This window comes from Ptychodera flava, chromosome 1 (genome assembly GCF_041260155.1).
Source record: "Ptychodera flava strain L36383 chromosome 1, AS_Pfla_20210202, whole genome shotgun sequence".
In the NCBI taxonomy this organism is placed as follows: Eukaryota; Metazoa; Hemichordata; class Enteropneusta; family Ptychoderidae; genus Ptychodera; species Ptychodera flava.
In genome coordinates, this window is record NC_091928.1 from 30,799,991 (window position 1) to 30,814,751 (window position 14,761).

Consider the following 14,761-nt stretch of genomic DNA (forward strand, 5'->3'; position numbering starts at 1 on the left):
GTAAAGATTCACACGTGATTGTATCTGTCTTCTGCATAGATATAGGATATGTTGGCTGCTACGATGATGACGTGGTTGATCACCCCTGGAATTCTCGTGATTCTGTCACTGTCACTAATTCTACAATGACGATAGAATGGTGCCTTGAATACTGTCGATCACGTGACAGGGCCTATGCTGGATTGAAGAACAAAGACGTATGTTATTGTGGACAGATAAGTCCTTATGAAACGGACAGAAGCCAAATTACGATTGTGATCGACATGCAAAGGAAACAAATCACAAATTTGCGGAGGAAGACTTGCTTTATCAGTATATTCCAGTAAGCAACATTATGCTGATTTCTATATGATACTACGACTTCAAACAAGGTATTTTAATTTATGGTTGTCAATACAGCACGGCAATGTCTCTATATGCCGGCGATAAAGAACGATCCAAGAGCTAGAGAGCAAGGTTTTAGCACTAGCCAAATACCTTCCTGACACTTGAAATTATATATAACCTTAACCGGACATGTACAGTATTTGCACGTAAGATGTGTGTTTTAATATACAGTATGTGCGAAGGCGCTTCACTTCAATCAACTCGATCCTCATTATGTCAAAATTACAACCTTACCCGTCGTCACCTTACCAATGGTTTATTTTAAAAGTTTCCTATTCTGAATTGTAAATTATCTTGTAATCGAAAATCACACCAAAACCCATTTTACCTTTCATATAGCGTCGATGGGAGCCTGTGGAGGTAACGTGAATAAATCAGGAGTCATCTATTCACCTATATTTCCTGGAAACTATCAAAATAATCAAACCTGCACGTGGATTTTATCAGCATCGAAAAATAGCACCATCAAAATACAATTTATGTTTCTTAACTTTGGCGGTGCAAACGATTCGGTAACGATGACAGAAGTAATAGATGGTATCAACTACGACATTGGGCGGTTGAAAAAGCATCTCACCTATCAGAAGCTATATTTTCTTATTCAAACGAAGTTAATGTCACATTTAACTCGAAATATCAACAAGATGACAGCAATGGCATATTCGCCTTACAGTTTGAAGGTAAAGTGCTTTTCCTCACGACATCATTACAAATGCCTCTCTCTTTAATGCTCATGAAGATAAAAATATGATATCCACAAGACAACTCTTCTAAAATGCGGGCTGTTTCGCGAAAGAAAACACACAAATTATATAAAAATCTGTCTATAATACTTTTGGTGATGGCCGCCACAAAAAATGTAAAGTAGATGGTCGACGGTGAGGAAATCTCAAAAGTACAAAGATTTTGTATTTCGCTTACATAGCAAAGGATACTGTAGAGGGTTCATTGATATTGGGATATGAAATCACAGACAAAATAGAGAAACAGACTAGCAACGGGTATTGTTCAAGGCGTGAAGCGGTTACGTAACCCATCCATGTTCGCCTCGCCTCAGGTTGCTCTCGCCTCTCTTTTCCGAAGAGCGACCATGCATCATTCGGTAATTTTCGGATTTTCGCCAATTGTTAAGCGAAAGTATGTTCGGCAAAGTTTGTGTTGTTGTTGTCGTGTGGTGCTGAGCGGAATTAGCGTGCTGGCGAAAACGGGAGTGTTTTGAGCTTCAGAAAAGTGAGTTTTACCATTTTAAAAATTCCTCTCATATCTTTATGAATATATAATGAGTGTGTTTGAACCAAATTTGAAAGTCTTTTATCGATACTGTTTGGTTTTACTTAATGGTTTACAGTCAGTCATACTGTCTTTTACACGTTCGTCAAGGAAGGACATGTTTATGAAACTGCTGGCGTGTTATGTTTTGATTGGCATGAAGCAGTGTTTCTGCCCTGAGAGCTCACAAAGTAACTATGGTTGCTACGCGACTGGCAGCACGATGCCATCTCGTCGTATTTTTCGCATAATCTCGTGTAATTATCAACCACAAACAAAGTCTCCAAAACGTTTAACACCCTTTGAAAGTCAGTTTAATATGAAAAGGCCATAGTCTAGCGAGACGACCATGGAACAAAAAGTATGCCACGTTGCTAGTCTGTTTCTCTATTTGTCTGTGATGAAATGCACATCTGCTGGGAATGTTGTAACACACTCATGCACTGAACATATGTTTTTATGACAAAAAGAATGAAAAGTTTGATATCATTTATGTATATTTATACGATCATAATATGATGCATCAAGTGAATATTATAACTTGCCATAGGTACATCTCCAAAGCTTAAAAGAGTCTGACGTGAAAACAAAAACACAGAAAAAATGGTACTTAAAACATCGTAAAATATAGAAAAAAAGATTATCATACTTGACAGAAACATTGCTTAGAAAATCATCACACGAAGAAATCACTGGTTGCAAAAAATCTGAACTAATTACCTGCACGTTCCTCGCTTTGACTACCAAGGCATAAAACTTAATATGTGAAGGCGTAAAATCACAAAATAATTAGCATTTATAATGCATACGCATTGTCTCGTCAAGTCGAACTTTGTATGTGATCATAAGTGTAGTTCAACGATATATAGTCCTAGGGCAGGCATATGACGTGTCGTTCAGAAGCGAGATGCATGATTTCATAAATTGGTGAGCATATCTGGTATCAGATGATTTAAAGTGTTTTGATTGTTATTACATTACTAAGGCAGTTGTTTGAAATATACATTGATGGTATGTTCGAATTCCTTTCAGTTGCTCATCCGTCTCATGGTCATAAGGTTTGGTGATCAGTTTAACGACAGCAGATTCTATGACTTGCAATGTTCGTTCCTTTTAATGCTAGTCAGTACGTGTCTTACGGTAATTGAAATAACAATAAGTTGACGCAGATTCTAAAATTATTATTTCAGAGGCAGAAGTTGGTTGTCAACTTCCAATTGGCATTGAAAATGGTAATTTCAAAATTATAGGCGATTGTCCTCACAGCTACTCTCTATACATCACCTGCAAGGAAGGTTTCCAGGCGACAGAGCCAGACACAGTCACTTGCAGAGAAAACAGAGAGTGGACCAGTCCATTTCCTAAATGTTTGGGTGAGAACAGTTCACTTGCATATTACTGTGAATTCTTTACAATTTTGACATTGTATTCATTTACATGCACTTAATACATGCCGTGAAAAATGCATTATGTGACTGCTCAATACTCGGTGCATTTTATGATAATGACTTACGGCGTTGTGATCGCATTTGATTCAGAACAATAACTTTGTAGAGTAATGTCGACGCAATATGAAAGAATTATCGCTTACGATCCACCGTGTGACGAACGACAATTTAAATCCAAAACCATACGGAAACAGAGAAATTAAATTGACGTATCCACTGCCATAGTCTGACCGAGCTTCTGAAATGCACGTAGTTATGTATGCCGGCCGTGTTTTGTTCTTTTAGTCATTGATTGTGATGAGCCAGACGAAGTACCTAACGCTTCCAAGGAGGGCGATTTGTATACATACAAGAACACCGTAAAATATTCTTGTAATGATGGCTACTACATGGACGGACATGACGTCATCACATGCGAGGAAGATGGGAATTGGTCTAAACAGCCAACGTGCATTTTAAAAAGTAAGTCAAGCGATACGAAGAAGACTCGAATGTTCAATATCTTAACATATTTGAATTTCTGATGATATAATCACTAATTGTTCCTAAACAAATTTTTGTATGCTGTGAATATCAATATAGATAAAAATGTGGCAAGTATTTCGCAATCTCTTTAAGAACTTCACATGAAAACATCTGTGACAGCTGTGAAAGACCTTGGAGCTGAAGAGGTGGGAATGTAACGATTTTGTAATTAAATTTTTATAATTTCTGTTTGTACATTGTTCTGTCCAATGTTAGTATACTTTTAACATTCACATTTGGGGATTCACAACCATTTTTCATTGCACAGTATCCCAGGGAATTGTAACAGACTATCACGTAACTAATGGTCATTAGAGTAACTGAACTATGTTTCAAGTTTTGTCGACAGTTGTTCCAATTGGAGAACAGATGCCAAGCAAGACACAAACGGGTGAGTTGTACAATCATATTATATACTGCATTCGGTATTAGAGGAAATCGCAAGATACATGTTAAACTCATGGCAGATGTAAACGATAGAATCAGCCATTTCGATCAGTGGTTGCAAGAGCTTATTGTAAATTTACACTAGAATTAACCATATCACCATAAATTATGCGCACCAGCATCTTTCAATGTAGAATTGAACAAAGAGTCTCGCTTACAACTTGACACTGTTTTATGTCACACAACTCCATCTATTTACATTTTCAACTCCAAGTTCTCCTAGAAATGGTATGAGCGCGATCGGGTATTTCATTTTCTTTGTTTCAGGAATAGCTGACTTATTGATAATTTTCAATTTCGCTCTTTACAGAAATTTAATCATCACTCGTTTTGTCGCAATTCATTGCTTGTACCTATTCTTAATAGTTCTAAGTAACACAACAGTATCATTCGTTTCATGACAAGCAGTGGTACTGTATTAGCAGCTCTAGTAATTGTAGAATGGTTCCCTCTACAGGTGCTATAGTGGGGTCAGTGATCGGAGTCTTAATCGTCATCGCGTTAATCATAATTATTGTCATCCTTTGCAGAAGGTAAATCTTCAGTTTTGGTTCGTCTATAACTGTAATACTTTTTCATTGTTTTCTGCATTTGGCAGTGTCCTTGAACTTCATCTTTCGATGTCAGTGCGTAACGTATTATTTTTCTGATCAAATGTGCGGTGAAAAGAGCTATGCCCTGTTTTAAAGGGTTATCACAGAGATGCACCAAAGCTGAATTCTTGTTCCATCCAGTACTTTGTGTCGTAGGATATCCTCTAAGTTTGTTTGGTACGCTATTCAATTATCTTCAAAGGAAAGGCAATTTCAAGAAAGTGACAAGAAGCGGTATATTGGCTTTCTCGCCAAGAATGAAGAGTAGACGCCAATCTGACACCGTGCTTGCTGAGAAACAGAGCAACGAATACCAAGACTCACTCATTACCGTGATTGACATGACTGATGAGGGGTATCTTGAGGGAGAGACTCGGGAAGACGGCACCGTTCCACTCAGAAGCACGACTGACCAAGATCAACAACAGACAAGTGTCAGAAGTGAAGATGACAAGCGCAGTGTGAAAAAGCAAGGCAAGGGGGTGTGGTTCAAAGTGAAGAGAAAGAAAACGGCAAAGGACACATCAGAAGACATCTCACACCTCAAAAACGGAAGTGAAAGAACTAATCAAATGCAGGGAACGCACGGGATGAAGAATCTTAGCGATAAGGACGAAGACTCTCACAAAAGAACGCTAATAGAATGTGATAAAACTTTGCCTTACAAAGGTTCTCATGCACCTGGTTGTGACAATGGTGACGAGAATCCCAGATATGTTGAAAATGTTGGTAATCACAATGGTATGACGGTTGATCCCAACCACGGTTGTGACACATTTCAACATGCCACCGATAGGGGCAGTAAGAATGCTAAAATTAATCGAAGTGGAAGATTTAAGAAACAAACTTCAAAATCTGAAATCAACCATGATTTGCAGACTGCCAAATCCATGGACATACCAGATACAATAGCCGGCAAATCTGCCCTTTCAGAGCAAATGTCCGTAGCAGGCTATAGACATAATGACACAACTACGAAGTCCGGGACACCTGATGAATTGTCCGAGGACGACGATCCGTACTCGGAAATCGACAGCCATGGTAATTTTGTTGAGAAATTGGTTGATGATAGTGGAAATAACAAAGGCGTACAGGAAACGCTTGGTGAAAAGGAGAAATACTCTGGAAAAATGGGTCAGCATGTGCTAAATGAGCTCGTACACAGTGAGTCATTCAGGAAGCGCTCCCAGAAGTCATCAACAGCTGATCACGACAAGCTTACAAGTGCTGATGGCGCCAACAGGGAACCTAGAAGCGGAGATCAGTACAAAATGGCAGAAAACGTGCTGTATGACTTCGGTGATGATCCTGAAAATGACAAGGATGGAATTTATGAAAGTGTTGGGGACAACGAGGAAGGGTTCGTAGATAACATACTGTACGAACCCAGTGGAAGCGACAGCAAAGACACGCATGCCGCTGATGGCGTTGTGAGCCAAGAGGACGCAAAGAAACAGATACAAACGCAGGTAACAAGGGAAACAGAGTCATCCATAGAAAAGATGAACGGATACAAAGAAAGCCGGAAGGCAACATTAAGGAAAGTTTCATTGGACAAAACTGAGAAAGAGTCCCCGATGGATCTTTCAACTGACAGCGCTGACGATTCCGATGAAAATAACCTGTACTCCGAGATAGGTGCCACGGACAAGGAAGGATTTGTTGAAAACGTTATCTACCAGGACAGCTTAGGAGAAAGCGGTTTTCAACAAAGCAAAGAACATCCAAACAAGGTACAGGAAGTCAGTGAGATGTTTAAAGATGAAGAATTCGGCGAGGATAAAATGGTAGACAACATTCTATACGAATCAGCTGGTAGTTTGGTAACGTCTGAAAAAGAATCTGCAGACAATGAAGCTGAAAATCAAGACAAGGTTGGTCGTCATGAAGTGAACATCATGAAAGAAAGTGATGGCAAGGGGCAAAACAAGGAGGGATATTTGCAGAAACTGGGTAAAATTGTCCTCCCTTCCCAAGCTAAATCACCAGATGGACGTGATCATGCGCAGAAGCAAAATACTCCCAAATTCGATTTTCAACCGCCTTTATCAACTACACTTGAGAAACACCCTGATGCAGCTGTTGAAAAGGAGAGGATAGGTAAAGGAAAAGACGTCTCCAGGAACGTCAAAGTACATGATGATGGTAACGTGATTGAAGGCATCGAAATGAAAAAGGAGGGAGGAGATCGTCAATTTGAAGTCGATAAAGAAGACAGGAATGATACCAACGTATACGACGTTGTTGGAGGAGATGATGATGAAGTTGAATATGAACTTGCGGGACCAAACATTGGAATGACAGACAATAGCACTAACGAAAATAAACAAGTAGCTAAAATGGAAGCGGGCTACCTAGATAAAGGAAATGCAAAATCAAAACCTTCGATGTTTGACGATCCAGGTAAAATTAAAAGTGGTTCTTTAGAAAGTCATACATCTGCATCCGACACGGAGACGAGGCCAACTGAGAATGCGTCAGATAACAAAAGCTTCGAAAATTTGGTAAGCAATGGCGAAGGTATGGTTGATAATATCATCTATGAGTCCAGCGATGATCTCATCGGCGATGAATCTTCTCAAATAAATGCCAGAACCATGGAAACACCTGGGGAGAATAGCGAAGTGGGCAAAAACGGTCCCCAAGGAAAAGGCAAGTTGAGTTACCTGGCAAAACTCGGACAGAAGGTCATGCTAGACGAGCTGAAATCACCTAAAACGCCAGAAAATTCCCCTTCAAGTGTTGACAAAGCTGATAAAGAAGAACCCTTCTTCAAATATACAGGAGGAGAAAAAACAGAGCCACCATACACTGGTGCTCATTTACAGAAAGATAGCAATAATGAAAGTGAAGATCGTATTGATGAACATATTAATACATCAGAAACGGACGAAGGTATAGTGGACAACGTCCTCTATGAATCATTGGATTCAATACTTTGAAAATGAACAGACTGCCAGCCTGTCATTCACGTATCATACCGACACAAGAAAATAAGATTCCAAATGATCCTTCCGCCGTTGCTTCGATGCTATTTAACACTGCCTTTGCACACTGCTTAAGCACTAGTATTGAACCTAAGAACTCTATTTGCCCAGAAATGGATATATATAATATATATATATATATATATATATATATATATATATATATATATATATGTATGTATGTATGTATGTATGTATGTATGTATGTATGTATGTATATAATACATATATATAATTGAGAAAAATCACACAGTTATATCTATATATATATATATATATATATATATATATATATATATATATATATATATATATATATATATATATATAATAAATTACTTTAAGTGCAACAAAGAATAATATCTGCTACTAAGTTTCATACATCCTGCACTCTTAAGACAGAAGTGAGAGGGTTTGTAGTTTTACACTCTCATATAAATGAGTTAAATTCGAGAGCCTCAAAGAAAAATTGACTAGTAGGAACACATTGAATATGCAATGTTTTAGTTTTCTGATCAATGCATTCCATTCTTACATGGTTAAGATTTTTATAAGCTTCCTACCGATCATTGCGGAGTAAAGTAATTTTACACGTGACGGTACAATGTGCTATTTCGTGTTCTTCCTGTTCATTTTTTACCGTGTGCTTAATACCTGTGCTCTTGTTGAACAAAACCGCCACTTAATATTACAATAAATTATATGGACGAAATCGCCATTTCTAGACAAGAAGTTAGGTCGTTAATCCTTTATTATTTAGGAAGGCAACTATATTAACCATTATTTAAGAATATCGTTTCATACTTTCAACTCGGCTTACATTTACACGGGATGGGAAAATGGACGGTACAGGATGTCTACTACACATTTGCTATGCTAAAAGTTGTCATTAAAATCACCAACTTCGCTCACATTAAAGTGGGGAATATTTGTATTTGACACATTTCAAGTGCATGGTTGATTTTAAAAGATATTTTATCACATAGATAAACAGCAATACACTTACATTATGTATGTAATTATATTAATAACTGATTCAATATTACTGAAGATTTAGATTTGGTACTTAAACAAAAATGGATGAAAAATGAATTTTGAACATGAATATTACTTTATTTTATTATTGAAACCTTATGCATCCTGCTATTAACCATGAATAATACACGGGCAAAATATCAATACTTGTATTAAAAGATGAATATTGAAGTTCGAAGCTTTACAACTTGTATCCCACCTAAATAACAAATATGTTAACGCATAAAACTTAAGATTTATCTCAATTGAAACCAAATCAGTTTCGTATTTACAACAGACTTCTAACCGAACCCAGCATTAAATTTAGTCTACTTTGTATACTTTGGAATTTATTTTTACAAATACGATGTGCATGTTATATTACATTTAAATGCAAAAGTATTTGATACTTACCAGCATGACAAAGGACAAAGATTGTCGTCTTGAAAGCATTAACAACGTTGAGAAGTTTTATGCAACTTATATTATGTATGCAACTTATATTATATTATATTATATTACATGTCCAAATATTGTTAAGTTATATTGTACCACATTGTAAATAGTGTTTATTTTCTGTGATACTGTTACTCTTATGCAGTGATACATTTTCAAGAGTTAAAGGAAGGGTGTCGTCGTAACTGCGCATGTGCGACTTTCTTCTTTACAAACAATATATTTTATGCATGATATGTAAATGCATCTCGTCAACATAGCTGCAACATTTAAATTTTACGATATTCATTGTTAACAAAGATGTTTTAACTTTCATCAATCGCCAACGTACCCTAGATACAGTGTTTACATCGGTCGTAGGGGTCCCAGGCAAATTTTGAGCAAAGTTCCGACGATAGCCTCCCTTTAAACTCTCCCAACCTTGAAGTCTAGAATATTCAATTTCAAGATTCACGAAGTGCGCTGATACTCAAGGCATGTTCCATACGATATGTAAACCCAGAGTCGATAGTGTATTGCAAGCTTCATTAAGTTATCTGATTTGTACTGGTTGCATATGATTTATCGCCTGGACATGACCTCGCTTGTTTTGCATTAAATCATGCATGAGTAATATACATTGACAGTTATATTAATAAAATGTAACCTTTAACCTTACCTTATTCTGACCTTTCATGTAAACCGATTTTGGTCAAGGACACTTACAAAGTGATTTCCGTGCCTATGGCTTCCATTTTGATGGGCTATAATGACATACATTTTGATTGGCAGTAATTTCATCGGAAATGCATGATTGCTTATAATTACATTCGATTAATCAGAAATGTCTGATGACGTGAATTTGGAATGTTTTGATTAACACTTGGTAGACGTATATGCTGAGATGCAGTGCAATTCGATATTGTCTGACATGTTTTGGGGGCATGTTTGTATTCATTCGCCATAAAGAGCGCCCTCGGACAATCACTGATTTCCACCCTTTTCAGGGTAATCTTAGGGCAAGTAGTTCTCAGGTGTATCAAACTAGGATATCAGATTTTTTAAGGAAAAACAAATCTTTGCTCTACAACCAATGATACATAAAAAGTTGAAGTATTTAAGATTGTATGCGAATCCATTTGGTGTATCTTTCAATGAACAAAATGAAAACACAATTGTGACCGTTTTAAAGAAGCCATTTTAACGGCGAAGGCCATTATTTTGGCACTTTGCCCCCCCTCCCCCAGTCTTCACTATCATGGAAACAACGGGGCCAACCAAGCAGGCATTTTAATAGCCCTGTGAACTATTCACCTCCAAGGATTATGTTTGTCAGTAAAATTGATTAGTTTAGGTCAAGAGCACGACGTGTTCTTCAGTCTTGATTATACATGGATCTCGCAGATTTGATTAAAAACTCATTACGTTTTCAGAGAAATCTGCATTTCGATGGTCCATTGTCATTTAATTTCTGAACTAGGAACGTGTGTCATAAATAGTTTTACTTCTAAAGCTAGGGAGTACAGACATGTTCTTAATCCAATGAGCGTATTGCATGACACACAGACTGTCGGCAGCCACCTGTCACAGTGCCATTGCTGCCTTTGAGACGGTCAGCGCCATTCGAATGGTTTGGCACTCGCCCTCAAGCCCTCGGCTCTCGCTGGTGGGGATAAGCCTCCTCAACGGCACCTGCCACAGTGGCTAGGTCAGTGTTTTAGGCAAGCACCTGAGACTGTTGGCAGTCCACATAACACATCATTGCAAGGTCTCACGCCTGGCACCAGGCTTCTTATGAACTGCAGAGTATAGCATCAGTCAACACAACGCACTTCTCTTACCATCATGAAATATAAAAAAATTAAAAAATATATATTTATTTTACTAAAGTTCTCAATATCCACCGATAGTTTGGGCAAACATGGACTGTTGTGTAAAATTGTCATAAAAGACGACACCGCTGTAAAGAGAAAAACAGCAATACACTAACACCATGCATGTAATTATATTATTGAGTATCATGCACTGATTTAATGTTACTGAAGACCTAGATTTGATACTGAAACAAAAATGGATAAGTAATGAATTTTGAATTTGATCGGAGCGATCGAGCGTGACGCCACCCAAGCCATGCTTTGCATAAACTAACTCCAACAGGGGGAGGTTGCTATTTATACCCAGCCCTGGCCTGGAAACCTTGTGTATCCTGCTATTGGCCATGAACCATACATGGCAAAGAATAGCAATACTTGTATTAAAAGATTAATATTGAAGTTCGAAGCTTTACAACTTGTATCCCACCTAAATGACAAACATGTTAACGCATAATTCTTAAGATTTCTCTCTATTGAAATCAAATCATTTTATGTATTTGCAATTTAGATCCAGCATTAAATTTAGTCTACTTTGTGTATTTTGGAATTTATTTGTACAAACATGATTATTTGTACAAACATAAGATGTGTATGTTAAATTGTATTTAAATGCAAAAGTATTTGGTACTTACCAGTATGACAAAGGACAAAGATTGTCCTCTTGAAAAGTATTAACAAAGGTTGAGAAGTTGCATGCAACTTATATTTACCGTGATATATTTACATGTTCAAATATTGTCAAGTTATGTTGTACTACATTTTAAATAGTATGTGTTTATTTTCTGCGATAATGTTACTCTGACACACTGTTACATTTTCAGGAGTTAAAGGGAGAGTGTCGTCGAAACTGCGCGTGTGCGACTTTCTTCTTTACAATAATGTACTTTATGCATGATATGTAAATGCGTCACGCCAACATAGCTGCAACATTTAAATTTTACAATATTAATTGTTAACAAAGATGTTTTAACTTTCATCAATCGCCAACGTACCCTAGATACAGTGTTTACATCGGTCGTAGGGGTCCCTGACAACCTTTGAGCAGAGTTCCGACGACACACTCCCTTTAAACCCTCCCAACCTTAAAGTCTACATTATTTCATGTCAAGATTCATGAAACTTGATGATACTCAAGGCATATTCGGTACGATATGTAAACCCAAGAGTCGATAGTGAATTGCAAGCTTCATTTTGTTATCTGATTTGTAATGCTTGCATAAGATTTATCGCCTGGACATGACCTCATTTGCCCTGCATTAAATCATTCAAAAGTGATATACATTGACAGTTATACAAATTTATACAAAAGTTATACAAATTTAACCTTTAACCTTACCTTACTTTGACCTTTCATGTGAACCGATTTTGGTCAAGGACACTTACAAAGTGACTTTCCGTGCCAATGGTTGTCATTTTAACGGCAAAGGCCATTATTTTGGTAGTCTTCAGCTTAGTCTTCATTGTAGAAACGATAGCGCCGTCTCGGAGTGGCTTGTCCATAGCTTATTGAAGCTACTCCCCGCCTAGGATTGTTGGTCTGTGACATTGATTAGTGCAAGTCAAGTGCATGTGTTATTCAGTCTTACTTATATTTGACCTTGTTCTTATGCGTGGATCTCGCAGATTTGACTGAAAACTCTAATATGTTTTCAGAGGAGTTTTTCGAGGGTCAAGTGTTTCCTAATTGCTAACCATTGAACGTTGGTCACTGGTATTCTTGTAATTTGAGCTTGAGAGTACAGACGTGTTGTTAATTCACTAGGCTTATTGCACGACATGCAGACTGCCATTGTTGTCTTTGATGGTCAGTGCAATTGGAGCGGTTCGGCACTCGCCCCCAAGTCTTCGGCTCTCGGTGAAGGGGACAAGCATCGTCCACGGTACCTGCCACAGTGGTTCGGTCTGCGTTTTTGGCAAAGAAGGCACGTTGGACTGTCGACAGTCTACATCGCACGCCTATCGCCAAGCTTCTTATGGACTACAGAGTATTAGCATCAGTCAATGAAACGCACTTCTCTTAACGTCAGGAAATATAGTATAATCAACAATCAATTTATTTTATTAAATTTCTAAATATCCGCCAATAGTTGGGTCAAACATTGTTATAAAAGACAACACCACTATAAAGAAGGTAACTTATACCCCTTTTGGTCGACGATTGTAAAATGGATAATTTGCATGATACTGTTTTGTTAATCACGCGTATATTCAAATAAAATTGATACTCAGTGAAAATGTCTGTGCCTTTTATTGATATAAGGCTTTTTTGAGAATTCTGGCCCTCTTGATTCATTATGAGGTGGCGCTGTGTGAAGGAAAATATTGGATATTGGTTCTCAGAAAACTATCATATTGTCAATGAACGTGTACCGAGCAACGTGGTTTAGTTTATTTGCTAGTTGATTAAAAATTCAAAATAATTCATTGTTGACTTTGGTTTGGAAAATAGCGTTGTCGTAAAGCAAGACAAGAAAGCAAGAGAGAGAGAGAGAGAGAGAGAGAGAGAGAGAGAGAGAGAGAGAGAGAGTAACACACCACTGGAAGATTTTGCGACAATATTTTCATTTAGGGAGTATTGATTATTCCACCACACCAGCGGGGGCGCCCTTCTGTGTCGCGAGGTCGAAAAGATCGAGGGTACGTGGAGTCATGAATATCTACCATAAATATGTAAAGACATTTTGTTTGTTTTTTCCAATTTCCAATACTGTTCAAGAAAAAGAATGCACATGCCTCCTATGTTCAGGATGTGAAATTTTACTTGTGCGACAGTACGATGTTATTTAGAAACGAATGACGCTATTATTGATATTTTGAAAAGGGGCAGTCAATAGAGCTGTTTGTACTCTGATCTCTTTTCGGGCAGGCAGTGATTTTTTCCGACAGGCAGGCGGGCGATTTTTTTTCCATTCGCACTGGGCAGGGAAATTTTCGGTCTATTGCTTTGCAAACGACTTTAAAATGGAACAATAGTGCGGGCAGGCAGTATGAGTCGGCTGTTGTCAGGATTTGTCGCTGGACGGAGGGGAAGAATTTTGTCAAAGAGATGGCAGAGATGACTATCGCAGTGGGGAAAGGGCGGTGTGAAGTTTCCAGTCGGGGAGAGGAAGCGGGGATATGTCCTATTTTGGAAGTCGGAATCAATTTGCGGAGGGAAAGTTTACAAGTCGTAGCGTGAGGGCAGTCACGAGCAGGTATAATTCTCTCAGTCAGATTTTAATATCTTTCAAACTATTTTAGAATAGCACATTGACATACTGAAATGGCCTCTGGTTACAGTTTCTCAAAATGAACTTGTTGGCCACCCCTGTTTGAATCACATCCAATGTTGGCTGACAGCATGTGACCAAGCAGCCATGACCTTTGAACTCTCGCACAGACTCGAGAACATTTCCAGCTGGAAGTTTGTAGTAGAGCTGCCTTCAGTTCCCTTCAGACGTCATTGGAGTGAAGATGTACTCTCAGTTAAAGATGGCAGAAGAGAACGGTCTATTAGCTCGCCTTTTCCTGACATTTTTCCTGATCGCGATTATTGAAGACAAAGGTTTCGTAGGTAAGCTTCCAACTTTTTATTTTGCGTACAAGTTTGTGGTCTTGTCAAAGTTTAATTAGCTCTGTAAAAAAATCCTTCACAGAATTGTCGTTCAACTTACCAACGCAGTGCGCACGTACACTCGTACTTCGACCTTACAATTCACAGTGTTATGCAGCCAACTCGAATTTATGCTCTAAGTTAGAACCGACAGATTGTTTAGCTGGTTGGCTGACGAACTATCTTGCAG

At 38.0% G+C, this 14,761-nt stretch overlaps 2 protein-coding genes across 2 annotated transcripts in view; both read left to right on the top strand.

Moving 5' to 3' along the window:
* Positions 1-7,698, top strand: part of LOC139135069 (uncharacterized) — a 41,904-nt gene extending 34,206 nt beyond the window's left edge. Inside the window, exons 9-15 of the mRNA XM_070702269.1 lie at positions 40-322; positions 727-1,067; positions 2,847-3,029; positions 3,390-3,566; positions 3,967-4,020; positions 4,534-4,609; positions 4,872-7,698. Coding sequence (XP_070558370.1) covers positions 3,494-3,566; positions 3,967-4,020; positions 4,534-4,609; positions 4,872-7,611 — 2,943 coding nt within the window. The 5' untranslated portion in view covers positions 40-322; positions 727-1,067; positions 2,847-3,029; positions 3,390-3,493 and the 3' untranslated portion in view covers positions 7,612-7,698. The remainder of the gene's footprint in view (positions 1-39; positions 323-726; positions 1,068-2,846; positions 3,030-3,389; positions 3,567-3,966; positions 4,021-4,533; positions 4,610-4,871) is intronic.
* A 6,693-nt stretch (positions 7,699-14,391) lies between these two features.
* The window catches only part of LOC139135073 (uncharacterized), a 34,490-nt gene continuing 34,120 nt past the window's right edge, over positions 14,392-14,761 (top strand). Inside the window, exon 1 of the mRNA XM_070702284.1 lies at positions 14,392-14,532. Within this exon, the coding sequence (XP_070558385.1) occupies positions 14,433-14,532 (100 nt within the window). The 5' untranslated portion in view covers positions 14,392-14,432. The remainder of the gene's footprint in view (positions 14,533-14,761) is intronic.